The sequence below is a fragment of the Rhinoderma darwinii genome, chromosome 1 (assembly GCF_050947455.1).
Source record: "Rhinoderma darwinii isolate aRhiDar2 chromosome 1, aRhiDar2.hap1, whole genome shotgun sequence".
In the NCBI taxonomy this organism is placed as follows: domain Eukaryota; kingdom Metazoa; phylum Chordata; class Amphibia; order Anura; family Rhinodermatidae; genus Rhinoderma; species Rhinoderma darwinii.
In genome coordinates this window covers 262,816,689-262,843,391 of record NC_134687.1, presented here as the reverse complement: position 1 = coordinate 262,843,391, position 26,703 = coordinate 262,816,689, and the positions used below count along the sequence as shown (strand labels likewise).

The 26,703-nt window shown below is 49.3% G+C and overlaps 1 protein-coding gene across 3 annotated transcripts in view; it reads right to left on the bottom strand.

Annotated features, from left to right (window-relative positions):
• MPND (MPN domain containing) overlaps positions 1 to 26,703 on the bottom strand; it is a 197,385-nt gene that overhangs the window by 90,827 nt on the left and 79,855 nt on the right. For all 3 annotated transcript variants that reach the window (XM_075863851.1, XM_075863858.1, XM_075863856.1), the window contains exons 3-8: positions 24,016 to 24,246; positions 23,818 to 23,929; positions 22,459 to 22,531; positions 10,745 to 10,841; positions 10,600 to 10,672; positions 10,432 to 10,508 (exon numbers count right to left, since the gene is read on the bottom strand). In XM_075863851.1, coding sequence (XP_075719966.1) covers positions 10,432 to 10,508; positions 10,600 to 10,672; positions 10,745 to 10,841; positions 22,459 to 22,531; positions 23,818 to 23,929; positions 24,016 to 24,246 — 663 coding nt within the window. The remainder of the gene's footprint in view (positions 1 to 10,431; positions 10,509 to 10,599; positions 10,673 to 10,744; positions 10,842 to 22,458; positions 22,532 to 23,817; positions 23,930 to 24,015; positions 24,247 to 26,703) is intronic.

Genomic DNA, 26,703 nt, shown 5'->3' with positions numbered 1-26,703 from the left:
CCTACGCTGACGCTATCATGGACCCCCTTGAGACCCTGGCCCAGCAGATGCAGGGCCTCTCCCTACAGGTCCAGGCCCTGGCCCAAAGGGTCAATCAGGGTGACGCTGCTTTAGTAGTACCCCTCACCTCACCTCTAGAACCCGACCTCAAGTTACCTGACCGGTTCTCAGGGGACCGTAAGACGTTTCTCTCCTTCCGGGAGAGTTGCAGACTGTATTTCCGCCTAAAGCCCCACTCCTCAGGTTCCGAGAACCAGCGGGTGGGTATCATCATATCCCAACTCCAGGAAGGGCCCCAAGAGTGGGCCTTCTCCTTGGCTCCTGACGCCCCTGAACTTTCCTCTGTTGATCGTTTTTTCTCTGCCCTCGGACTCATTTACGACGAGACTGACAGGACTGCCTTAGCCGAGAGTCAGCTGGTGACCTTACGTCAGGGTAGGAGACCGGTTGAGGAATACTGTTCTGATTTTAGGAAGTGGTGCGTAGCTTCTCAGTGGAACGATCCGGCCCTAAGGTGCCAGTTTAGGTTAGGATTATCTGACGCCCTGAAGGATCTGCTGGTTAGCTACCCCTCATCTGACTCCCTTGACCAGGTTATGGCCCTAGCAGTACGACTTGACCGACGTCTCAGGGAACGTCAGCTAGAACGCTTCAGTGTGCTCCCCTCTGACTTTTCTGCGATCCCCCCCGAGGTCCCGTCTCCTCGCCCCTCCACGGAGGACTCGGAGGTACCTATGCAACTCGGGGCCTCCATGTCCCCTCGACAACGTAGGGAGTTTCGCAGAATGAATGGTCTCTGCTTCTACTGTGGGGACGACAAGCATCTACTGAACACCTGTCCCAGGCGCAAGAATAAGAAGCCGGAAAACTTCCGCGCCTAAGTGATCATCGGGGAGGTCACTTGGGCGCACAGGTATTTCCCGTTAATGTGAAACGCAATAAAATTTTGCTTCCCTTTCAGGTCTCGTTTGCTGGCCGGGCTGCCACGGGCAGTGCTTTCGTGGATTCTGGCTCATCTGCTAATATCATGTCTGCGGAATTTGCTATGTCTCTAAAGATGCCTTGTATTGATTTACCTTATCCTATCCCTGTAGTAGGAATCGACTCAACTCCCCTTGCTAATGGTTATTTTACTCAGCATACTCCTGTTTTTGAACTCCTTGTTGGCTCCATGCATTTGGAGCAGTGCTCTGTACTGGTGATGCAGGGATTATCGTCTGATCTGGTTTTAGGCCTACCCTGGTTGCAGTTGCATAATCCCAAGTTTGATTGGAATACTGGGGATCTCACCAAATGGGGTAATGAATGTCTTATGTCATGTCTTGCTGTTAACTCTATTTCTCCCCGGGAGGAGGTAAACACGCTTCCTGAGTTTGTTCAGGACTTCGCCGATGTGTTTTCTAAGGAGGCCTCCGAGGTGTTGCCCCCCCATAGAGATTACGATTGCGCTATCGATTTGGTGCCTGGTGCCAAGCTTCCTAAGGGGAGGATATTTAATCTTTCATGTCCTGAACGTAAAGCTATGAGGGAATATATCCAAGAATGCCTGGCCAAGGGTTTCATTCGCCCCTCGACTTCTCCTGTAGGTGCTGGCTTCTTCTTCGTGGGGAAGAAGGATGGTGGTCTTAGGCCGTGCATTGATTATCGTAACCTGAATAAGGTCACCGTAAGGAACCAGTACCCACTTCCTTTGATTCCGGATCTTTTTAATCAGGTTCAGGGAGCCCAATGGTTTTCTAAGTTCGATCTACGGGGGGCATATAACCTTATCCGCATCAAAGAGGGGGATGAGTGGAAAACTGCGTTCAACACACCCGAGGGTGATTTCGAATACCTGGTCATGCCCTTTGGGTTGTGTAATGCCCCTGCTGTCTTCCAGAATTTTATTAATGAAATCCTGAGAGAGTACCTGGGTAATTTTCTTGTTGTGTACCTTGATGACATACTGGTGTTTTCCAAGGACTGGTCCTCCCACGTGGAGCATGTCAGGAAGGTGCTCCAGGTCCTTCGGGAGAATAATCTGTTTGCTAAGACTGAAAAATGTGTCTTTGGGGTACAGGAGATACCATTTTTAGGGCAAATCCTCACTCCCCATGAATTCCGCATGGACCCTGCCAAGGTTCAGGCTGTGGCGGAATGGGTCCAACCTGCCTCCCTTAAGGCGTTACAGTGTTTTTTAGGGTTCGCCAACTATTACAGGAGATTTATTGCCAACTTCTCGGTCGTCGCTAAGCCTCTTACGGACCTTACCCGCAAGGGTGCTGATGTCCTCCATTGGCCCCCTGAGGCCGTCCAGGCCTTTGAGACCCTCAAGAAGTGCTTTATCTCGGCCCCCGTGCTGATTCAGCCCAACCAAGAGGAGCCATTTATTGTGGAGGTTGACGCTTCCGAGGTGGGAGTGGGGGCCGTCTTGTCCCAGGGTACCAGCTCCCTCACCCATCTCCGCCCCTGTGCTTACTTCTCTAGGAAGTTTTCGCCCACGGAGAGTAACTATGATATTGGCAACCGCGAACTTCTAGCCATTAAATGGGCTTTTGAGGAGTGGCGGCACTTCCTGGAGGGGGCCAGACACCAGGTAACGGTCCTTACGGATCACAAGAATCTGGTTTTCCTAGAATCGGCCCGGAGGCTTAATCCTAGACAAGCTCGGTGGGCACTATTCTTTACCAGATTTAATTTCTTGGTTACCTATAGGGCTGGGTCCAAGAATATTAAGGCTGATGCTCTGTCACGTAGTTTCATGGCCAATCCTCCTTCTGAGAAGGATCCTGCTTGTATTTTACCCCCTGGTATAATCGTCTCTGCCACGGATTCTGATTTAGCTTCTGATATCGCGGCTGATCAGGGTGCAGCTCCCGGGAACGTTCCTGGGGACAAACTGTTTGTTCCCCTGCAATACCGGCTAAGGGTACTCAGGGAAAACCATGACTCCGCTCTATCTGGTCATCCTGGCATCTTGGGCACCAAACACCTCATTACCAGAAACTATTGGTGGCCTGGGTTCCTAAAGACGTTAGGGCTTACGTCGCCGCTTGTGAGGTTTGCGCTAGGTCCAAAACCCCTAGGTCCCGACCTGCGGGCCTACTACGTTCCTTGCCCATTCCCCAGAGACCTTGGACCCATATCTCCATGGATTTTATCACCGATTTGCCTCCATCTCAGGGCAAGTCGGTGGTGTGGGTGGTAGTCGACCGCTTCAGCAAGATGTGCCACTTTGTGCCCCTTAAGAAGCTACCTAACGCCAAGACGTTAGCTTCTTTGTTTGTGAAACACATCCTGCGTCTCCATGGGGCCCCAGTCAATATCGTTTCTGACAGAGGGGTACAATTTGTTTCCTTATTTTGGAGAGCTTTTTGTAAAAAGTTGGAGATTGATCTGTCCTTCTCCTCCGCCTTCCATCCCGAAACTAATGGCCAAACGGAAAGGACCAACCAATCCCTGGAACAATATTTAAGGTGTTTCATCTCTGACTGTCAATTCGATTGGGTCTCATTCCTTCCCCTTGCTGAATTTTCCTTGAATAACCGGGTCAGTAACTCGTCAGGGGTCTCCCCGTTTTTCTGTAATTTCGGGTTTAACCCAAGATTCTCCTCCGTCTCCCCTGGTTGTTCCAATAATCCTGAGGTAGAGGATGTTCATCGGGAACTGTGCACCGTCTGGGCCCAGGTTCAGAAGAACCTAGAGGCGTCCCAGAGCGCACAAAAGATTCAGGCGGATAGTAGACGTTCTGCCAACCCCCGGTTTGTCGTCGGGGATTTGGTCTGGTTGTCGTCCAGGAACTTGCGCCTTAAGGTCCCGTCCAGGAAGTTTGCTCCCCGATTTATTGGACCTTATAAGATCATTGAAGTCCTCAACCCTGTATCCTTCCGTCTGGAGCTCCCCCCATCATTTCGCATACATGACGTCTTCCATGCCTCCCTCCTTAAACGCTGCTCCCCGTCCTGGTCCCCCTCGAGGATACCTCCTGTTCCCGTTCTCACCCCTGAGGGGGTGGAATTCGAGGTGGCCAAGATTATGGACAGTAGGATGGTCCAGGGCTCCCTCCAGTACCTGGTCCATTGGAGAGGATACGGGCCGGAGGAGAGGACTTGGGTACCTGCCCGTGATGTTCACGCTGGGGTATTGATCAGGAGGTTCCACCTTCTCTTCCCCACTAAACCGGGTCCCCTTAGTAAGGGTCCGGTGGCCCCTCATAAAAGGGGGAGTACTGTTAGGGATCTGCCAGGTACTTCATCTAGGTATACTCCTGGGATTAATCAATCCACACCTGAGGCCAGACCTGTTCGACTGACACCATCTCCCACCAACCAGGGTGGCAGGCTCAGGAGTGGGAGAGCCTATCGCGGCCTGGTCTGTCGGAGTTAGCTCCGCCCCCTGTCCTTTATTACCTGCCCTGTTCTCTCCCTCAGTGCTTGTAATTCTTTTGGATTCCTGGCCCCACTGCTGCTTGTTCCAGCCTGCTTCTGCCGTGCTTCTGCCTTGCTGCAGTTCTGCTTAAACCTGCGTTGCTTTGCCCCTGGCTTGCTTCTGTCTCCTTGCCCGCTTGGGTGTACTCACTTCGTCCTGGTCCTGACTGTCCGTTCGCCGCTCCGTTTCCTCGTGGCGTTCCGTGGCTACTGCCCCTTCCCTTGCATGTTCCCTGTTTGTTTTCCTGTGCACTTAGACAGCGTAGGGACCGCCGCCCAGTTGTACCTCGTCGCCTAGGGCGAGTCGTTGCAAGTAGGCAGGGACAGGGCGGTGGGTAGATTAGGGCTCACTTTCCCTTCACCTCCTTCCGGCCATTACAATATGGTACAATACATGGTTCCATGAAAAACTACAGCTCATCCCGCAAAAATCAAGCCCTCATAGGACTAGAGGGACAGAAAAATAAAAAATGTATGGCTTTTGGAATATGGGGAGGAAAAAAAGAAATTGAAAATCGTAAAAATGGATGCGTAACTACCGCTGTAGCAGCTGCTACGGGGCCCGCGGCTTCAGGGCCGCAGCTAGCAACCGTTATGGCTGCTACAGATGTAGAGACGCTACTACAGGGCCCGCGCCGCCAAGCCTCTAACATGTATGGGCCGGGCGACACAGGCCCTCTCATGACCGGGGGCGTTGCTAGCACCAGTGGGGGCCCCGGAGCTAGTGACAGCCACCCCCTCTTGTAGTAATTGTACCTGCGTCTATAGCACGCAGGTACAAATACATGCATTAGCGCTGGGTAGCCGGGCACTTTCTGTGCCCGACCATTCAGCGCCTTACAATGACGCTGATTGGCGGGGCAAAATGACGCCCCACCAATAAGCGCCTTTCAACGACGCTAGCGGCGCGATGGCGTCATCGCGCCGCTTCCGTGCTTGAAAGGCGCTGATTCACGGGGCAAGTCATTCTGCCCTGCCAATCAGCGCTTTTGAACGACGCGCCGCTTTCGTTGTTCAGCTTCAGCAGACCTGCTCAGAAGAGAGCAGATTTACATTGCCACCGGACAGCGTGGGAACGGGATCAGGGTGAGGTAAAACTGTGAGTGGCGTTATCTACGGTGAGGGCTCTATCTACAGGGGGGGTTGTCTATATGTGGGGCACTATCTACAGGGGGGTCTATATGTGGGGATGTGGGCCACTATATACACCGCATTCCAAAATTATTATGCAAATGTTATTTTTCGCTGATTTTCCTAAATAGTCAATGCAAATGACAGTCAGTATAATCTTCAAGCCATCAACCGTTGGAGTATAATGCAAATTTTATTGAACAAATCTCCTACATTGTGTGGGACAATGTATGGTACTATTATAATCAGGGACACAGTGTATGGCGCTATTATATTTAATGGTGACGTATTGCGCTTTATTATATTTAGAGGTGTTGAGAATTTAACTTTGTTTATAGGTGCAGAAATGTTTTAAAAGTGAGAAGCTGAAGACATCTGAGCGGAAAACTGCAGAAATGGGTCGTGGCCAGGAGAAATCCATCATAGAGGTCTGGACCGGAGGGAGAAGAAAAGAACTAGAATCTGAGACATCACCGGTGAGTCACTTAATGTAAATGTTTATTCTGCCTCTAATCAGTACTGTAGTCACTGTATGACCTGCAGCGAGATGATGGGTGGTATGATTTTTTTTTTGTGAAACAGCATCTTCCAGCATATCCTTACCATTGTTCGGGCCATGCTGGGAGCTGTAGTTTTACGTTGTACAAACCTATACGGCAGGGGTTGCACTAAATTGAGCTGTATTTGTTCTGGTGTTTTATATATGTACTGAGCTTGGTTCTGGGGCTGTATTTATGTACTGATCTTTCTTCTTGTATTGTATATATGTACTGAGCTTGGTTCTAGTTCTGTATTTATGTACTGAGGTTGGTTCTGGTGCTGTATATATGAATGAGCTTGGTTCTAGTGCTGTATTTATGTACTGAGCTTGGTTGTGGTACTGTGTATATGACAGAGCTTGGTCCTAGTGCTGTATTTATGTACAGAGCTTGGTTCTGATGCTGTATATATGTCAGAGCTTAGTTCAAGTGCTGTATTTATGTACTGAGCTTGGTTCTGGAGTCATAATTATATAGGATATATTTATAATAACAAAATTGCAGGACAGATGGAATTGTTCTCAATTCATTGTATATTACATGGGAACCTGTCTGGTAGTTTTAACCCCTTGACCCGCCACCATGCGGTAATACATGACCTGAAAACATTTCCAAATGTATGTTTTTTTCAGATGCAGCAAAATCTTTAAAATCCACTTTTAAAACGGCGCACACTATATGCTAATATCTCATTAAAGGGTCATGCAGTGCCACTATCCTGAAGAGTCACATAGTCCTGCCTTCAAACCCACCTTTCCATGTTGGATTGACATCCCCCTGGCTGATACAACATTCTCGGATGTGCCATTGCCTTGTGTGCCATTGCCTTGTGGCACTATATACAAGGGGGGCAGTGTGGCACTGCACACAAGGGAGGCTGTGTGGCACTGTACACAAGGGGGAGCTGTGTAGCACTACACACAAGGGGAGCTGTGGGGCACTCTATACAAGGGGCAGCTGTGTGGCACTATACACATGGGGAGCTGTGTGGCACTATATACACGGGGCTGTGTGGCACTACTAAGGAGGGCCTGTGTGGCACTATCTACTAGGGGGGCTCTATGGCACTATTTACAAGGGGGAGGGCTGTGGCTCTATCTACAGGGGGCTGTGTGTGGCGCAATCTACAGGGGTCTGTGTGTGGCACTATCTACTAAGGGGGGGCTGTGTGGCACTATCTACTAAGGGGGTCTGTGCGGCACTATATTCAAGGGAGGGGGCTCTGTGGCACTATATACCGTGGGAGCTGTATAGCGCTATATACAGGGGGGCTTTATGGCAATATCTACAGGCGGAGCTGTATGGCACTATCTACAAGGGGGAGGTGGGGGCGCTATCTACAAATGGGGTGTGATACTGTCTATAGGTGGAGTTGTATAGCACTGTCTTCAGGGGGGCTGTATGCTACATTCTACAGGGGGCACTATCTATAAGGAAAGCTGTTATGGCACCTGGGGGGGCCCAGTCAAGAGTTTGCTATGGGGCCCAGTCTTTCCTAATTACGACCCTGGGTTAAGCAATGTTTTATTCTGAAATGCCACAGCGCTTCAGAGTAAAACGTAATTTACTGTAATCAGAGCACCTGTCGTTACCTGCTGACAGGTTCCCTTTAACCCCTTCAGGAAACAGCCTGTTTTGGCCTTAAGGACCAGGCCAATTTTTTCAAATCTGACATGTGTCACTTTATGTGGTAATAACTTTAGAATGCTTTTATTTATTCAAGCGATTCTGAGATTGTTTTCTCGTGGCACATTGTACTTTATGTTACTGGTAAAATTTGGTCGATACATTCATTGCTTATTTGTGAAAAACACCTACATTTAGAGAATTTGTTTTAAAATGTAAATGTATCAGCTTGTAAGACAGATAGTAATACCACACAATATAGTTACTAGTTAACATTTCCCATATGTCTACTTTGTGTTGGCATCGTTTTTTGAACATTCTTTTATTTTTCTAGGACTTACAAGGCTTATAAGTTTAGCAGCAATTTCTCAAAGTTTTAAGAAAATTTCCAAAAGTCGTTGTTTTTGGGACCAGTTCAGTTTTTAAGTGGCTTTAAGGGGCCTATATATTAAAAACTCCCATAAAAACACCCCATTTTAAAAGCTGCACCCCTCAAAGTATTCAAAACAGTATTTAGAAAGTTTCTTAACCCTTTAGTCCAGGGGTCAGCAACCTGTGCCACGCACGCGGGGCATGGTTTGCTGGCACACTTCCCTCTCCTGGTGTCCAGCCTCGTGTGCTTAGCAGCACTGAACACAGGGAGGGAGAGCGGTGCTTCATTATGCACTTTGCGGCGCTGATCACATGACAGAGAGCAGTGCTTTATTGTGTTTGTCACTGCCGAACACTTGGCAATTACACTTGGCAATTACACAATTACACAATGCAGCACTGCTCTCTCTTGGTTATCAGTGCCGCAAGGACAGAGTTCAGTAACCCCTCTAAAAGTCCTTATGCAGACTGCTGTGTTCGGTCTGTGATATAAGGACCGTGTGTTGGCCGTATTTCCAGGACCGACCACAGTTCAGGGAGCCGGGTTTCTAGCATCATAGTCATCCATGAAGCTGTGAGTCACTGTCTCCCTGCAGGAATACTGTCACGTACTGAAAACATGGTTACAATATAGGACAGTATTCCTAGATATCTATGATGCTAGAAGCCCAGCTCCCTTAACTGTAGTTGGTCTGGTAAATACAGCCGACACACCGTCCGTATATCACGGACCAAACACGGCCGTCTGAATAAGGCCTAAAAGAAAAAGTTAGCAAAAGTTTGAATTTCTCTCTCCTGTGCGCATCCCCCACATAGGAGAGAGAAGGTGTCTCTCTCAACTATGTGCACCCCCCCAGCTTGTGTTCAGTAGACACTCTCTCTCCTATGTGCACCCCCCCAGTTGGTGTTCAGTAAACGCTCTCTCTCTCTCCTATATGCGCCCCCAGCTGGCGCTCAGTAAACACACTCTCTCTCCTATGTGCACCACCCACATAGGAGAGAGCGGTTGTCTCTCTCGGCTATGTGCAGCCCCGCATCTTGTGTTCAGTAGACACCCTCTCTCTCCTATGTGCACCCCCCCAGCTGGTATTCAGTAGACGCTCTCTCCTATGTGCACCCTTCCTCCAGCTGGTGTTCAGTAGCCACGGTCTCGCCTATGTGCACCCCTCCTCCAGCTGGTGTTCAGTAGCTGCGGTCATTCTTGCGTCCACCCCTCCCCCAGGTGGTGTTCAGTAGCCTTGTATGCACTACAGATGGATCATCTTTACAAAGGAAGTCAGATGTCACACTGAAATTTAAGTTTAATTAACTGATTAATTGGTTCAGGTCATACAGGTGGTAACAGTATGTCTTATATGACTTTCATGTTTGCGTGGCACACTGAGTACTTAATTTTATAAAAATATATTTTATCGATACGCCTTACAAAAAAGGTTGCCTACCCCTGCTTTAGGCAATTCACAGTAATTAAAGCAAAGTTGAGCTGAAATGTAGACATTTTTTTTTTTAAAGAAATTCCATATTTATAGAAAAAAATATATGTAACACAAAAGACTTTACAAGAGAAATACAACTCAGTATTATTGCCCTGATTTTGCAGTTTTTGGAAATATAATGCATGTGGCCCTAGTGTGCTACTGGACTAAAACACAGACCTCAGAAGCAAAGGAGACCCTAGTGGATTTTGGGGCTTCCTTTTTATTAGAATATATTTTAGGCACCATTTCACGTTTGAAGAGGTCTTGTGGTGCCAAAACATAGGAAACGCCCCCAAAAAGACACAATTTTAGAAACTACACTCCCTAAGGAATTGATCTAAAGGTATAAGGAGCATTTTAACCCCACAGATTTTTTGCTGAATTTCTTGAAATTAGGCCGTAAAAATAAAAGTTTTAAAAAATAGTTTTAGCTCAGATTTCCTCATTTTCACAATAAATAAAGGAAAAAAAGCACCCCAATATTTGTAAAGCAATTTCTGCCGAGCAAGATAATACCCCAACTGCTGTTTGGTATAAGCAGTTTAGTATGCTAGTAGCAGCCAGTACTGAGAGATGCTGGGCTGAAGGGAATACCTGTGCAACACGTAAATTTATGTGGGGTGATTGGGAGGAAGTTAAAGGCTTGTTGGAATGTCAAGGGAGGAGTAATATCAAGGATAAACCTTTTGTACTTTGATATATTTAAATAAAAGAAATCGTAAAAAACAAAAAACAAAATACAAAAATAGTTTTCCAACAGTCTATAAGGAATGGGAGCCAGATAAAGCCGTTGAATTCTGTTACTTTTTATGGGATGTATGATTACACATTCCTCCCATCTCAACGGTTTCCAAAAAAAACAAATTTCACAAACCTCACCTCTTCTTCTACTGTTGCAGCAGTCTCTGTGTCCCTCAGGCGGGAGCGACAAGGAAAGGCACGCAGCACCGTGAGCACTATAGAAAGATTTACAGTTTGTTCCAGCACAATACAGTATATAGTGTGATAAATTAACATTACATAAAGTACCAAGAAGAAAAGACTTACACTGGCTGTTAGTGTCCCAACGTCCCCCAAGGTAGCCCACTACTTCACTGCGAGTCAAGTGGCTGTGAAAATCCTGGTGTGATATGAATATATTATTTGAGGTTTATTAACAGCATTGTGTTTTTAAACTGGACTCAAAACTTACCAACAACAGGAGAGTATTACTGGAAATGGACACATGGAAAGGCTGGAACTTGTTTAATGCCATAAATGAGGTAAGTTGAACCAAGGTATGTGGGTCCCTAGAACAGTAATAGAGTATGTTATTTATCACAGTTATTCCCACGTGGATGGAGCCATGATGTCAGTATGAACAGAACCTCACTCAGTCACTTGTCAAGGAGACAGGAGCAACTGACATTTTAAATACCATATAGCAAATCTCAACGAGTTAAGAACGAAGCCTTTTTTTGTTTTACCCTCCCTGCCTTCCAAGAGCTAGAAATTATATATATATATATATTGTAAACAGTCAGTAGGAAGACTGGTAGAGGGTAGGTATGTGCCACTGTGATTTCTTATCTCAGTGGTGTAAATCTCTGGGAAGTTTGTTGCTCAGCAAGGTTAGTTGGCGAGAAGGAGTTTTTAGGCTGGATTTCAGGGTCCGGGATTTAGGAATGGATGTAGAGATTCTGGGTGGGATGGCCATTCCCATACCTCCACTCCAGGTTTTGGTTTCTAGAGGTTCTGAGTCTCAGTTGGCCCTAATTAAAAGGGAAGCTGACAGTGTGAAGAGAAAGAGAGAGTGAGAAGGAAGGAGATAGTTGTTCCTCCAGGGAGACTGCTATGAACGAAACACCTAACAAAGGGCACTTGAACGCTCAAGTGGTGGCTGCTACAGGGTGAGAACTTTAAAGATCGTTTTTCAACAAGTTATATTGTTTTGTTTGTTGCTTTACCCAGTGGACGTAAGCTCTGTACAAAAAGGATCTGTTTGTTTGGTGCGAATAAAAAGTACCTGCTGTTTGTGTTTACCCCGTTTCCGTGGGCATGACTGCCCAATACAGCAGCCCAAGTGGGACGCCAGCTCACATATGGTGGAGAATGTGGCCATTGCGCTAAGGGTAAATGCACAGTTCCTTAATTTGATTGGACTTCCCGTATGTCCTGGGTAAAAGCAGCAACAGGATTGAAAAAAAGAGACTGTTATGGAAGAGCTTGTAAAACAGATGGTGCAGGCAAACCTGCAACAGCAGCAAGCGATCGCACAGCAGCAGAGGGCTCATGCGGAGGCTATACAGGTTCAACAGGAGACCAACCGCCTGCTGGTTGAGCAAGTTTCTGCCCTAAGAGAGACGGTCGTGGCTCAATCACAATTACCACGGGAAACAGCCACCACCCTGATAAATGTGCGCAAAACTGTGCAAAGCACCCTGCAGAAAATTACTGATGCAAATGATGTGGAGGCATATATAACCATGTTCGAAAGGTTGGCGGAGCGAGAGAAACTCCCTCTGAAAGAGTGGGCAGAGGTCCTGGCACCATTTTTAGTGGGAGAACCACAAAAGGCATACTTCAACCTGACACAGGACCAAGCCAGTGACTATCACCTATTGAAAGCAGAGATCCTGGCTCGGTTGGGGGTTACCCTTTCTGTGCGGGCTCGTCGGGTTCATGCTTGGAGGTACGAGAGGACTAAACCACCTCGATCCCAGCTGTTCGATCTCCTGCATCTGGCACGCAAGTGGCTTCAGCCCAAAATCCTAAATCCTAGGGAGATGGTGGAAAGAGTGGTGATGGACTGCTACCTGAGTAGCCTGCCAAGAGAGTTGTATCGCTGGGTTGCCCAGGGAGACCCGCAGACTCTAGACCAAATGCTTTTGGCAGTTGAGAGGTATACCTCTAATAAATATTTTCTTGCCCCTGAACCAAAAGTGCGACCTCCTGAGCGAGGCTACGAGGTCCACCCTGCTGCGGTAGGAGCAAATCCGGTCCCCAAGACCCGAATGGCGGAGTTGCCACGAGGAGGGAAGCTAAAGTTTAAACCCCTAGCACCAGGCACCCAACAGTTCCAGTCTCCAATCCGGAGTAGACGTGACTTTCTCAGTTGGAGGTGCCAGCAGCCGGGCCACATTGAGCCCACTGTCCCCAAAACGCGCAACCGATGGATTGCAGTGCCACTCAACGATGCTCCCTGTTTGCCCATTTGGCCTGCAGTGCTGGTATCCGACAGGATGAGGGACTACAGGAGCGACAAGTCCTTGTCAATGGGGCCATTGTCACAGCCCTCCTGGACTCAGGTCACACTCTTGCGGGCCACCCTACCACATGTACTGGTTAACCCGGAAAGGCGGGTGGGGGTGATTTGTGTACATGGGGACACCAAGGACTACCCAGTGGCCAACGTCGCTATAGAGACTGACTGTGGGTCTCAGGTCCATGAGGTCGCAGTTGTAAATAATTTGATTCATGTCTTTATCATTGGCCGTGACTTTCCCTTGTTCTGGGAGCTGTGGAACCACAGGTCGGCTAGGGTAGGCAGGAATAATATTGATACTTTGTCTTTTCACCCTGTTCCTTTAAATGAGGATGGGCCCACTGAGGCAGTAGCAGTAACCGAAAAGGGGGCCGACAATTTTCCTCTGGCGGTTTTAGCAGGAGAAGAGGGTGAGCCTGCAGGTCCCGAGGCAAGTCCCCCTGATCTTGAGGTATCCCGTGACAACTTTGGAACAGCTCAACTAAGAGTCCCCACCCTAAAAAATGCCTTCGGAAATGTGACCGTCATTAATGGTGTTCCGCAGGGTCCTAATGCGGATAAATGTTTTCCCTATTTTGCTCTTAATGGGGATCTACTGTATCGGGTCACGCAAATAAGGGAGACCCTAGTTGAACAGTTGCTGGTACCCGCCACATATGGTACTGGACATCGCTCACACCCATGTGCTAGGTGGTCATTTAGGTACAGATAAGACCCAGGAAAGGATCCTACAAAGATTCTACTGGCCAGGCGGTTATAAAGAGGTTGCTAACTATTGTAAATCCTGCCCAACCTGTCAGTTAACTACTCCTGTAGCCTACTTTAGGAGCCCGTTAGTTCCCCTACCTATAATTGAGGTCCCGTTCGTACGAATCCCGATGGACCTAGTGGGACCGTTGGTTAAGTCTGCCCGGGGCCACCAGTATATTCTGGTGGTGTTGGACTATGCCACCAGATACCCTGAGGCTATCCCCCTGCGAAACACCTACTCTAAATGTATTGCTCGGGAGTTGGTTCACATATTTTCGAGAACTGGCCTGCCAAAGGAAATATTGACAGATCAGGGAACCCCTTTTATGTCTAAAATCATGAAAGAGTTATGTAGGAACTTGAAGATCAAACAAATAAGAACCTCTGTCTATCATCCTCAGACCGATGGGCTGGTAGAGAGGTTCAACAAGACCATGAAGGGGATGTTAAAAAGGGTTGTGGAGAAGGATGGTCGGGACTGGGATTGCTTATTGCCCTATTTGTTATTTTCTATCAGAGAGGTCCCTCAGGCCTCCACTGGGTTCTCTCCATTTGAGTTACTATACGGCAGGCACCCCCGTGGTCTCCTCGATATTACCAAAGAAACATGGGAGAGTGAGGCGAGACCTTATAGGAGCATAATAGAACATGTTGCACAAATGCAGGATCGGATAGCCAGGGTCATGCCCATAGTAAAGGACCACCTACAGAGAGCTCAGGAGGCACAGAGCCGGATATATAACAGGGCAGCCAAAGTGAAGCAGTTTAACCCGGGTGATCGCGTGTTGGTGTTAGTGCCTCCAGTTGAAAGTAAATTGTTGGCCAGGTGGCAGGGCCTCTATGAAATTGTGGAAAAGGTTAGTGACGTAACTTACAAGGTACATCAGCCGGGGAAAAGAAAGCCGAACCAGCGCTATCACATAAATTTAATTAAACCCTGGCAGGATAGGGAGTCCTTGCTAACTTTCTTAAAAATATCTCAAGATCTGGATATGCAGATTAGAAAGGTTAAGATTGCTGAAACTTTGTCACCGCCACAAAAACAAGAGACGAGTGAATTTTTACAGCATAATAGGGACCTGTTTTCAAATCTCCCAGGGGTTACTGATGTGATAGAACATGATATTATTACTGACCTGAAAGTAAGCATTAAGCCCTATAGAATCCCAGAAGCCAGGAGACAGGCCATCTCAGAGGAAGTGAAACGCATGTTAGCACCGGGGGTGATTGATGAGTCTAATAGTGAGTGGTCCAGCCCCATAGTATTAGTTCCAAAATCCGACGTGACATGGAGGTTCTGCAATGACTTTCGTAAGCTGAACGAAGTTTCCAAATTTGATGCCTACCCTATGCCTAGGGTAGATGAGTTAATTGAGCAATTGGGGCCAGCCAGATATATTACAACCCTAGATCTCACAAAAGGGTACTGGAAAATTCCGTTGTCAAAGGAAGCCAGGGAGAAAACTGCCTTCTCCACCCCAGAGGGGCTGTTTCAGTATGTAACCATGCCCTTTGGGTTACAGGGTGCACCGGCCACCTTTCAAAGGGCGATGGATCGGGTTTTGAGTCCGCACAAAAGATACTCGGCAGCCTACATAGATGATATAGTCATCTTCAGCACTAACTGGGAGACCCATTTGAATAAAGTTCAGTCTGTGTTAGATTACCTCAGAAAAGCAGGGTTTACTGCTAACCCAGAAAAGTGTGCCATTGGGTTAGAGGAGGCCAGGTATTTGGGCTATTTGGTAGGAAGAGGTGTAATAAAACCTCAAGTGAACAAAATTGAGGCAATACAAAAATGGCCACAGCCCCTTACAAAAAAACAGGTGAGGGCATTCTTAGGAATTGTGGGATACTATCGAAGGTTCGTCCCAAACTTTGCCTCCATTGCAGCACCCTTAACAGATCTAACGAAAAGGAAGAAGTCCGTCATGGTTCAGTGGTCCCCAGAAGCAGAAAGGGCATTTCAGGGGCTTAAGAAAGCCTTGTGCAGTCAGCCGGTGTTGATAGCACCAGACTTTTCGAAAGAATTTGTTGTACAAACCGATGCCTCCAATGTTGGTTTAGGGGCAGTCCTATTGCAAGAAGTGAATGGGGAGGAGCATCCCATAGTGTACTTAAGTAGGAAACTCACTTCTTGTGAGAGGAATTATTGAATAGTGGAAAAGGAATGTTTGGCCATAAAGTGGGCACTAGAGACGCTGAGATACTATCTACTAGGCAGAAAATTCTGGCTAGTTTCGGATCATGCTGCCTTGAGGTGGATGTGCCACAACAAAGGAAATAATGCAAGGGTAACTAGATGGTTTCTAGCATTGCAAAATTTAAATTATAGTGTGGAACACAGACAGGGGAAACTACATGTCAATGCCGATGCCCTTTCACGTCTCCATTGCTTATCGGCTACAAGTGCCCAGTCACCTGGCCTTGGGCAGAGGGGGGGATTTGTAAACAGTCAGTAGGAAGACGGGTAGAGGGTAGGTATGTGCCACTGAGATTTCTTATCTCAGTGGTGTAAATCTCTGGGAAGTTTGTTGCTCAGCAATGTTAGTTGGTGAGCAGGAGTCTTAAGGCTGGATTTCAGGGTCCGGGATTTAGGAATGGCTGTAGAGATTCTGGGTGGGATGGCCATTCCCATACCTCCACTCCAGGTTTTTGTTTCTAGAGGTTCTGAGCCTCAGCTGGCCCTGATTAAAAGGGAAGCTGACAGTGTGAAGAGGAAGAGAGAGTGAGGAGGAAGGAGATTGTTGTTCCTCCAGGGAGACTGCTATGAACGAAACACCTAACAAAGGGCATTTGCACGCTCAGGTGGTGGCTGCTACAGGGTGAGAACTTTAAAGATTGTTTTTCCACAAGTTATATTGTTTTGTTTGTTGCTTTACCCAGTGGACGCAAGCTCTGTACAAAAAGGATCTGTTTGTTTGGTGCAAATAAAAAGTACCTGCTGTTTGTGTTTACCCCGTTTCCGTGTGCGTGACTGCCCAATACAGCAGCCCAAGTGGGACGCCAGCTCAAAATAAATATATATATAGCAACAAAAAACTGATCGCAGCACTCCCATTAGAATATTACCATACACCGTACCCCTAAATATAATAGCGCCAAACACTGTGCCCCTAAATATAATTGTCACACACTGTAAAGCACCGTACCCCCTGTAGATCATGCCACACTCCCATGTAGATACCGCCATACACATCACCCTGTAGATAGTGCCACGACTCTACATGTAGATAGCACCACACACACCCCTCTAGTTAGCACAGACCCCCTATAGATAGCATCACACACATTCCCCTGTAGACAGCGCCACACACAGCCCCCTATAGATAGCACTCCCCCCTTGTATATAGTGTCACACAGTGCTCCCCCTCCTTGTAGAGTGTCACACAGTGCTCCCCCTCCTTGTAGAGTGTCACACAGTGCTCCCCCTCCTTGTAGAGTGTCACACAGTGCTCCCCCTCCTTGTAGAGTGTCACACAGTGCTCCCCCTCCTTGTAGAGTGTCACACAGTGCTCCCCCTCCTTGTAGAGTGTCACACAGTGCTCCCCCCTCCTTGTAGAGTGTCACACAGTGCTCCCCCTCCTTGTAGAGTGTCACACAGTGCTCCCCCCTCCTTGTAGAGTGCCACACAGTGCTCCCCCCTCCTTGTAGAGTGCCACACAGTGCTCCCCCCTCCTTGTAGAGTGCCACACAGTGCTCCCCCCTCCTTGTAGAGTGCCACACAGTGCTCCCCCCTCCTTGTAGAGTGCCACACAGTGCTCCCCCCTCCTTGTAGAGTGCCACACAGTGCTCCCCCCTCCTTGTAGAGTGCCACACAGTGCTCCCCCCTCCTTGTAGAGTGCCACACAGTGCTCCCCCCTCCTTGTAGAGTGCCACACAGTGCTCCCCCCTCCTTGTAGAGTGCCACACAGTGCTCCCCCCTCCTTGTAGAGTGCCACACAGTGCTCCCCCCTCCTTGTAGAGTGCCACACAGTGCTCCCCCCTCCTTGTAGAGTGCCACACAGTGCTCCCCCCTCCTTGTAGAGTGCCACACAGTGTCCCCCCTTGTAGAGTGCCACACAGTGCTCCCCCCTTGTAGAGTGCCACACAGTGCTCCCCCCTTGTAGAGTGCCACACAGTGCTCCCCCCCCTTGTAGAGTGCCGCACAGTGCTCCCCCCCCCTTGTAGAGTGCCGCACAGTGCTCCCCCCCCCTTGTAGAGTGCCGCACAGTGCTCCCCCCCTTGTAGAGTGCCGCACAGTGTCCCCCCTTGTAGAGTGCCGCACAGTGTCCCCCCTTGTAGAGTGCCGCACAGTGTCCCCCCTTGTAGAGTGCCGCACAGTGTCCCCCCTTGTAGAGTGCCGCACAGTGTCCCCCCTTGTAGAGTGCCGCACAGTGTCCCCCCTTGTAGAGTGCCGCACAGTGTCCCCCCTTGTAGAGTGCCGCACAGTGTCCCCCCTTGTAGAGTGCCGCACAGTGTCCCCCCTTGTAGAGTGCCGCACAGTGTCCCCCCTTGTAGAGTGCCGCACAGTGTCCCCCCTTGTAGAGTGCCGCACAGTGTCCCCCCTTGTAGAGTGCCGCACAGTGTCCCCCCTTGTAGAGTGCCGCACAGTGTCCCCCCTTGTAGAGTGCCGCACAGTGTCCCCCCTTGTAGAGTGCCGCACAGTGTCCCCCCTTGTAGAGTGCCGCACAGTGTCCCCCCTTGTAGAGTGCCGCACAGTGTCCCCCCTTGTAGAGTGCCGCACAGTGTCCCCCCTTGTAGAGTGCCGCACAGTGTCCCCCCTTGTAGAGTGCCGCACAGTGTCCCCCCTTGTAGAGTGCCGCACAGTGTCCCCCCTTGTAGAGTGCCGCACAGTGTCCCCCCTTGTAGAGTGCCGCACAGTGTCCCCCCTTGTAGAGTGCCGCACAGTGTCCCCCCTTGTAGAGTGCCGCACAGTGTCCCCCCTTGTAGAGTGCCGCACAGTGTCCCCCCTTGTAGAGTGCCGCACAGTGTCCCCCCTTGTAGAGTGCCGCACAGTGTCCCCCCTTGTAGAGTGCCGCACAGTGTCCCCCCTTGTAGAGTGCCGCACAGTGTCCCCCCTTGTAGAGTGCCGCACAGTGTCCCCCCTTGTAGAGTGCCGCACAGTGTCCCCCCTTGTAGAGTGCCGCACAGTGTCCCCCCTTGTGGAGTGCCGCACAGTGTCCCCCCTTGTGGAGTGCCGCACAGTGTCCCCCCTTGTGGAGTGCCGCACAGTGTCCCCCCTTGTGGAGTGCCGCACAGTGTCCCCCCTTGTGGAGTGCCGCACAGTGTCCCCCCTTGTGGAGAGCCGCACAGTGTCCCCCCTTGTGGAGTGCCGCACAGTGTCCCCCCTTGTGGAGTGCCGCACAGTGTCCCCCCTTGTGGAGTGCCGCACAGTGTCCCCCCTTGTGGAGAGCCGCACAGTGTCCCCCCTTGTGGAGTGCCGCACAGTGTCCCCCCTTGTGGAGTGCCGCACAGTGTCCCCCCTTGTGGAGTGCCGCACAGTGTCCCCCCTTGTGGAGTGCCGCACAGTGTCCCCCCTTGTGGAGTGCCGCACAGTGTCCCCCCTTGTGGAGTGCCGCACAGTGTCCCCCCTTGTGGAGTGCCGCACAGTGTCCCCCCTTGTGGAGTGCCGCACAGTGTCCCCCCTTGTGGAGTGCCGCACAGTGTCCCCCCTTGTGGAGTGCCGCACAGTGTCCCCCCTTGTGGAGTGCCGCACAGTGTCCCCCCTTGTGGAGTGCCGCACAGTGTCCCCCCTTGTGGAGTGCCGCACAGTGTCCCCCCTTGTGGAGTGCCGCACAGTGTCCCCCCTTGTGGAGTGCCGCACAGTGTCCCCCCCTTGTGGAGTGCCGCACAGTGTCCCCCCCTTGTGGAGTGCCGCACAGTGTCCCCCCCTTGTGGAGTGCCGCACAGTGTCCCCCCCTTGTGGAGTGCCGCACAGTGTCCCCCCCTTGTGGAGTGCCGCACAGTGTCCCCCCCTTGTGGAGTGCCGCACAGTGTCCCCCCCTTGTGGAGTGCCGCACAGTGTCCCCCCCTTGTGGAGTGCCGCACAGTGTCCCCCCCTTGTGGAGTGCCGCACAGTGTCCCCCCCTTGTGGAGTGCCGCACAGTGTCCCCCCCTTGTGGAGTGCCGCACAGTGTCCCCCCCTTGTGGAGTGCCGCACAGTGTCCCCCCCTTGTGGAGTGCCGCACAGTGTCCCCCCTTGTGGAGTGCCGCACAGTGTCCCCCCCCTTGTGGAGTGCCGCACAGTGTCCCCCCCCTTGTGGAGTGCCGCACAGTGTCCCCCCCCTTGTGGAGTGCCGCACAGTGTCCCCCCCCTTGTGGAGTGCCGCACAGTGTCCCCCCCCTTGTGGAGTGCTGCACAGTGTCCCCCCCCCTTGTGGAGTGCTGCACAGTGTCCCCCCCCTTGTGGAGTGCTGCACAGTGTCCCCCCCCTTGTGGAGTGCTGCACAGTGTCCCCCCCCTTGTGGAGTGCTGCACAGTGTCCCCCCCCTTGTGGAGTGCTGCACAGTGTCCCCCCCCTTGTGGAGTGCTGCACAGTGTCCCCCCCCCCTTGTGGAGTGCTGCACAGTGTCCCCCCCCTTGTGGAGTGCTGCACAGTGTCCCCCCCCTTGTGGAGTGCTGCACAGTGTCCCCCCCCTTGTGGAGTGCTGCACAGTGTCCCCCCCCTTGTGGAGTGCTGCACAGTGTCCCCCCCCTTGTGGAGTGCTGCACAGTGTCCCCCCCCTTGTGGAGTGCTGCACAGTGTCCCCCCCCTTGTGGAGTGCTGCACAGTGTCCCCCCCCTTGTGGAGTGCTGCACAGTGTCCCCCCCCTTGTGGAGTGCTGCACAGTGTCCCCCCCCTTGTGGAGTGCTGCACAGTGTCCCCCCCCTTGTGGAGTGCTGCACAGTGTCCCCCCCCCTTGTGGAGTGCTGCACAGTGTCCCCCCCCCTTGTGGAGTGCTGCACAGTGTCCCCCCCCTTGTGGAGTGCTGCACAGTGTCCCCCCCTTGTGGAGTGCTGCACAGTGTCCCCCCCCTTGTGGAGTGCTGCACAGTGTCCCCCCCCTTGTGGAGTGCTGCACAGTGTCCCCCCCCTTGTGGAGTGCTGCACAGTGTCCCCCCCCTTGTGGAGTGCTGCACAGTGTCCCCCCCCTTGTGGAGTGCTGCACAGTGTCCCCCCCCTTGTGGAGTGCTGCACAGTGTCCCCCCCCTTGTGGAGTGCTGCACAGTGTCCCCCCCCTAGTGGAGTGCTGCACAGTGTCCCCCCCCTTGTGGAGTGCTGCACAGTGTCCCCCCCCTTGTGGAGTGCTGCACAGTGTCCCCCCCCCTTGTGGAGTGCTGCACAGTGTCCCCCCCCTTGTGGAGTGCTGCACAGTGTCCCCCCCCTTGTGGAGTGCTGCACAGTGTCCCCCCCCTTGTGGAGTGCTGCACAGTGTCCCCCCCCTTGTGGAGTGCTGCACAGTGTCCCCCCCCCTTGTGGAGTGCTGCACAGTGTCCCCCCCCTTGTGGAGTGCTGCACAGTGTCCCCCCCCCCTTGTGGAGTGCTGCACAGTGTCCCCCCCCTGTGGAGTGCTGCACAGTGTCCCCCCCCTGTGGAGTGCTGCACAGTGTCCCCCCCCCTGTGGAGTGCTGCACAGTGTCCCCCCCTTGTGGAGTGCTGCACAGTGTCCCCCCCCCCTTGTGGAGTGCTGCACAGTGTCCCCCCCCCTTGTGGAGTGCTGCACAGTGTCCCCCCCCCTTGTGGAGTGCTGCACAGTGTCCCCCCCCCTTGTGGAGTGCTGCACAGTGTCCCCCCCCCTTGTGGAGTGCTGCACAGTGTCCCCCCCCTTGTGGAGTGCTGCACAGTGTCCCCCCCCCTTGTGGAGTGCTGCACAGTGTCCCCCCCCCTTGTGGAGTGCTGCACAGTGTCCCCCCCCCTTGTGGAGTGCTGCACAGTGTCCCCCCCCCCTTGTGGAGTGCTGCACAGTGTCCCCCCCCCTTGTGGAGTGCTGCACAGTGTCCCCCCCCCTTGTGGAGTGCTGCACAGTGTCCCCCCCCTTGTGGAGTGCTGCACAGTGTCCCCCCCCCTTGTGGAGTGCTGCACAGTGTCCCCCCCCTTGTGGAGTGCTGCACAGTGTCCCCCCCCTTGTGGAGTGCTGCACAGTGTCCCCCCCCCCTCTTGTATATAGGGCTACAGTGTCCCCCCCCTCTTGTATATAGGGCTACACAGTGTCCCCCCCCCCTCTTGTATATAGGGCTACACAGTGTCCCCCCCCCCTCTTGTATATAGGGCTACACAGTGTCCCCCCCCCCCTCTTGTATATAGGGCTACACAGTGCACGCTCCCCAAAAAAAATATTTTACTTACCTTGCCCCGTTCCCGCGACAGACGCAGCGCTACACATCCTCCAGATGGGATGCCTGCACAGGGAGTCTTCCCAGCGCCTTATAGGCTGCAAGCCTAACGTTGCTTGCAGCCTATGATATTCATTTGTATTTATGAATCTCCTCTTTCATATGCCACCAGAACAGCTTTTCTAGGTGGTCCACAGCCAGAGATATGGCTGTTTGAAGTGATCGCCCTTCCCTCCAGCTTTATTCTCTCACACTGTGTGAAGCAGATTCATGCTGATAGGACAGCGTCAGAAGCTGTGAGGTAGCTACCGTACACCTCAGGAGAATCGCTGCTGTTGACGGCCACTTGTCTAATAAAGGCTCATTTGCACATAAAAAAAAGCTCATAACTTTTAAAATAATAGACTTTTTGGGACACAATTTTCTCTAGCATTATCAGTGTGATAGAACTAGGAGATCGGGCATTACTAAACTAGGGACAGAGCCTCTATAAGTAGCACTGGTTTAGTGAACTGCAAGATTAGAACATACTAATCTATTAACTATAATACAAATGAAAAACTATAGATAAACAGAATGTGAAATAATTGTATCTTATTTCCAAATTTTGTATTGTACCTTGCTGAATCCCGACTGCCTAGTGTGGAAAATTTCACAGGGGTCCGGCTTTCAACTTGGCTGCATCTCAGATCTGCAACAAGGATTCTCATGTAAGAAAAAGAATGTGTATACACAATAAAGAATGTAACAAGTTTTGAAAAAAAAAATTTGTACAAGGAAGGCCAGTAAAAAAAATAATATAAAGATTACTTACTAAGCTTTATAGGGGAAAGATTATAACATAAGCTGGTTTCGCAGTAATTTGGGCCCAGCCTACATGGTGACTCGTGGTCGCGCGCAAGTCACATTAAAATCACAGGGAGACCATGAAATTAGAAGCAACTTTGCGATGCTCTCAAAAATCCAACCATTTTAAGAACAATTATTGAAGATGTGGTGCAACTGGGAACATACAGTATATCAGACACTATTTCACTTTTTTTTTTGTCACGAATAGCTTTTCTACATTAGCGTGCAGAGAATTTGAACACATGACAAACAAATAATAGTATCAGTAGTATTGTTATTTAAAAGCGGTTGATTATGATTTGCTATTTGGGGTATTAACCATTTGGAAAGTTAAAAACAAGGCCTTCGTTAAATAGTATATTATGTAGAGTTACCACTAGTTTTTGAGGTGCATAATGAATACACACCTACAATAGGTCTTCTAACGTGTCCATAGGGCGCCATTACCCAACGGAGGCCAAAAGAGTGTCCTTGTGGCCTCGGTCATTTTTTTCAAAGGATGGAATAGCATAGTAGATTAGTACGCTTTTCCATTCTGCTGTATCACACAAAAAAAAAAAGTGTACTGCGTAGTAAACTTTTTTTTCCACATGGGAGACTATGGGTGACAAGTACCACTATATGGCATACGTCACAGGCATCCGTTGCCTTTCATGATGTATCCATTAAACAGATACCATTATAGTCTATGGGTGACATATGTTAAACCGTTTAACAGATATGTCAAACTCTCATGATCCTAGTGCTCGGACACCATTAGATCCTATGGTGATGGATGCCACTGTTAGGCATTCATCACAGTCAACGTTTAACGTAGGGGCCAACGTAGAGCTTTTTTTCAACATATAGGTCAAACGTAGGCAAAAACGTTACGTAAGCAGTTCCTAACTCATCAGTTTTCAAAATAAAATATATCTAGTGTAAAACAGTAAATAGACTATCTGCCTAAGGAGTAATTGTGAATTATTATTATTTTTTGTAATAGGTACACTTTAAATACCTACATTCCTTATGCACAATATGTTTTGTATATCGCTCAAGGGATATATAAATAACCAGCATGAAAGAAAAATCATCTTTATGCATATTTCATGATTTCCTATCCTACCCATTTACTTTATACCTTACCTTGCTCTTTTTTGCTGCCATTGGGTTCCCTGTTACATATCTTTCCACATCTAGAGTCCACATCTCCCTCTTCCTCAAGCAGATCATATTCCTCCCCTTCACTTAATGGAATCTGCAGGAAGCATAAGTATTAAAAATAGGACATGGTAGTGAAGACGCAATAATAATTTGCAGCACCAGAAATTATGACAATCTTACTCCTTCAGTTGTTGACCCATGAAGCTGATTCTGTCTCAACCACGCAGTCTTATACTGGTCTAGTTTTTGTCCCTTGTACCGTACTGATGCCCATCCACAGCCAGATTTCTTGGCAGGGTTAACAAGTCGTTTGCAGTGTGTAGCCCATGCACTGGGAGAGTTAAATGCTTGACCACTCTCCTGCCAAATAATTTTTCCATCCACTAAGAGATCACCAAGAAACTTCCTTCCCTGTGAATGAAAAAGTTTTGGAAATACGTAAGTTAATGGCACAACCTTCCTAAAAGGATCAAAGTAAAGTCTCTTGGAAACATCTTTTATTTATCTCTTCCTACATAAAAAAAAAGTTATGGGTTAAAGAAGTATTACACAGAGGGTAAAAGCAGACAGGACAACAGTATTAGAGGAGGCAAATAACTTATCTTAAAGAATACCGCATATATATATATATATATATATATATAGTGCACCAACCAATATTGAGTGCCTGTGACCTTTGTGTTCAGAATACAGTTGTTCCAAAGGGGGAATAGCCTCCCAGCCGCTTGGTGGTCCAACATACCAACCTTTCAGTTTGCTGAATGCAGGACTCGGAGCATTAACCCATGGACACCAAGTTTTTTTTTCAAACTGTGAATGAGTATATTTGAGTATGCTTGTTACTTAGATTTTTGAGTAACATTATTTGTATAATCGTTTAACTGGTTCCCAAACGCTTCCTGTGTTTTTACAGCCAGCAGTCGGGGTCTCTGAAGTCCGCCGCATAGACTAATTACAGCGGCACTTCAGAGTGGTCATGCGCGATCGCATGCACACAGCCCTTTGTTCTTGCTGTTGCCAATCTTTTGGTCCCTGATCATGTGATGGCTGTGAGAACCTATCACAAATATCACATTTGTTTTTATTATGAAAAGTTCTGGCAGCGAATCTCCTGTCTCTTTTCTTGTCCTCACAAAATTGTTTCAGGGTGAGGAGAAGTAGGGAGAATCGCTGCCAGAATAATACTACTGTGTCACAAAATTATACACAGTGTTTCATCTACACTACATTTTTTTTGTATAGATTTCTATCTATCTATGTACCCTTCTATCTTTACTAGAATATTGTGGAGCGAGGCAAGCGAGTTTCACAGCTGTAAGAGACAGTAACACAGCAAATATAGTTCAAACAGTGTTTGCCTGTGTTTTATTTTTATATTTCAAAATTAGAAAAAAAAAAAGCCTTTTACATTTCAGGCAAAAACCAAGACGACTAAAGAAACCTGCTCGGCTGAGCACTAACTACACAAATGCAGTCCCTGACTGTACCAGGTACCTTCCTACCAGGCACTGGAAACACAGACAGCAGGCAATGTCCCATACACAGGAGTCAGACCCATAAGTGAGCGAGTCAACCCTGTGTCTTCACCTTCTTATGCAGAGTCTACAGGTACAGCTAATTGACCAGCAGTCTAGCCCTAATGACAGAGATGGACAAGAGATTTGGGATTCCACCCTACTCTTCCCCAGTTCGACTCCAGGTTATTTTCCAACTAGCCAGCTTTGTGAAGTCTGAGCTTTCCATTTTAAATATTCCCTGGAGACTAAGACACATACAACAGGACTCTAGGGGAAATGTACCTTCCCTCAATGACCTTACCTGTCACAGATTCACAATATATAGATCTCAACATATATATAAGACCTGATTCACATGAGCGCTGCGCATTTCGGACATGAAAAACTGCAGTTTTTCACGTCCGAGGTGCATCCGTGGTCAGCGATGTGGGACACGATGTCACGCATCCCCCCCATAGTGGTGAATGTATGGAGGGATGCGTGATGCGTGAAAAGAACGGACATGTCCTATTTTCCCACGGACCCTTCACACGGTCCGTTGAAACAACGGGTGTGAACGGCCACATTGAATTACATAGGCCCGTGGGACGGCCGCTGTTTCAATGGCCGTTTAACACGTTCATGTGAATAAGGCCTACTACAGTGCATCACTTTTTTCACATTTTATGTTGAGGCCTTGTGCTAAAACAAAAAAAAAAAATCACGTTTTTCCCCATCATTCTGCACTCAATACCCCATAATGACAAAGTGAAAACAGAATTTTAGAAACTTTTTCAAATTTATTAAGAAATGAAAAACGCAAATTCTGCATGGACATAAGTATTCAAACCCTTTGCTATGACACTTGAAATTTAGCTCTGGGGGACCTCCCATTTCTCTAGATCATGTTTAAAATGTTTCTACACCTTGATTGGTGTCCACCTGTGGTCAATTTATTTCATTGGACATGATTTGGAAAGACACACCTTGTCTATATAAGGTTTCACAGCTCACAATCAGAGCAAAAAACAAGCCATGAGGAGGAAATAACGGCCAGTAGAGCTCAGAGACTGGATTGTGTGGAGACACAGATAAGAGAAGGGTACAAAAAAAATTCTGCTGCTCTGAAAGTTCACAAGAGCACAGTGGCCTCCATAATTCTTAAATGGAGGAAATTTGGAACAACCAGGTTTCTTCCTAGAGCTGGCTGCCCCACCAAACTTAGTAATTGGGGGAGAAGGGCCTTGGTAAGAGAAGTGACCAAGAACCCAATGGTCGCTCTTTCTGAGCTCCAAAGATCCTGTGTGCAGAAACGTCCAGAAGGTCAACCATCACTGCAGCACTCCACCAATCTGGGCTTTATGGCAGTGTT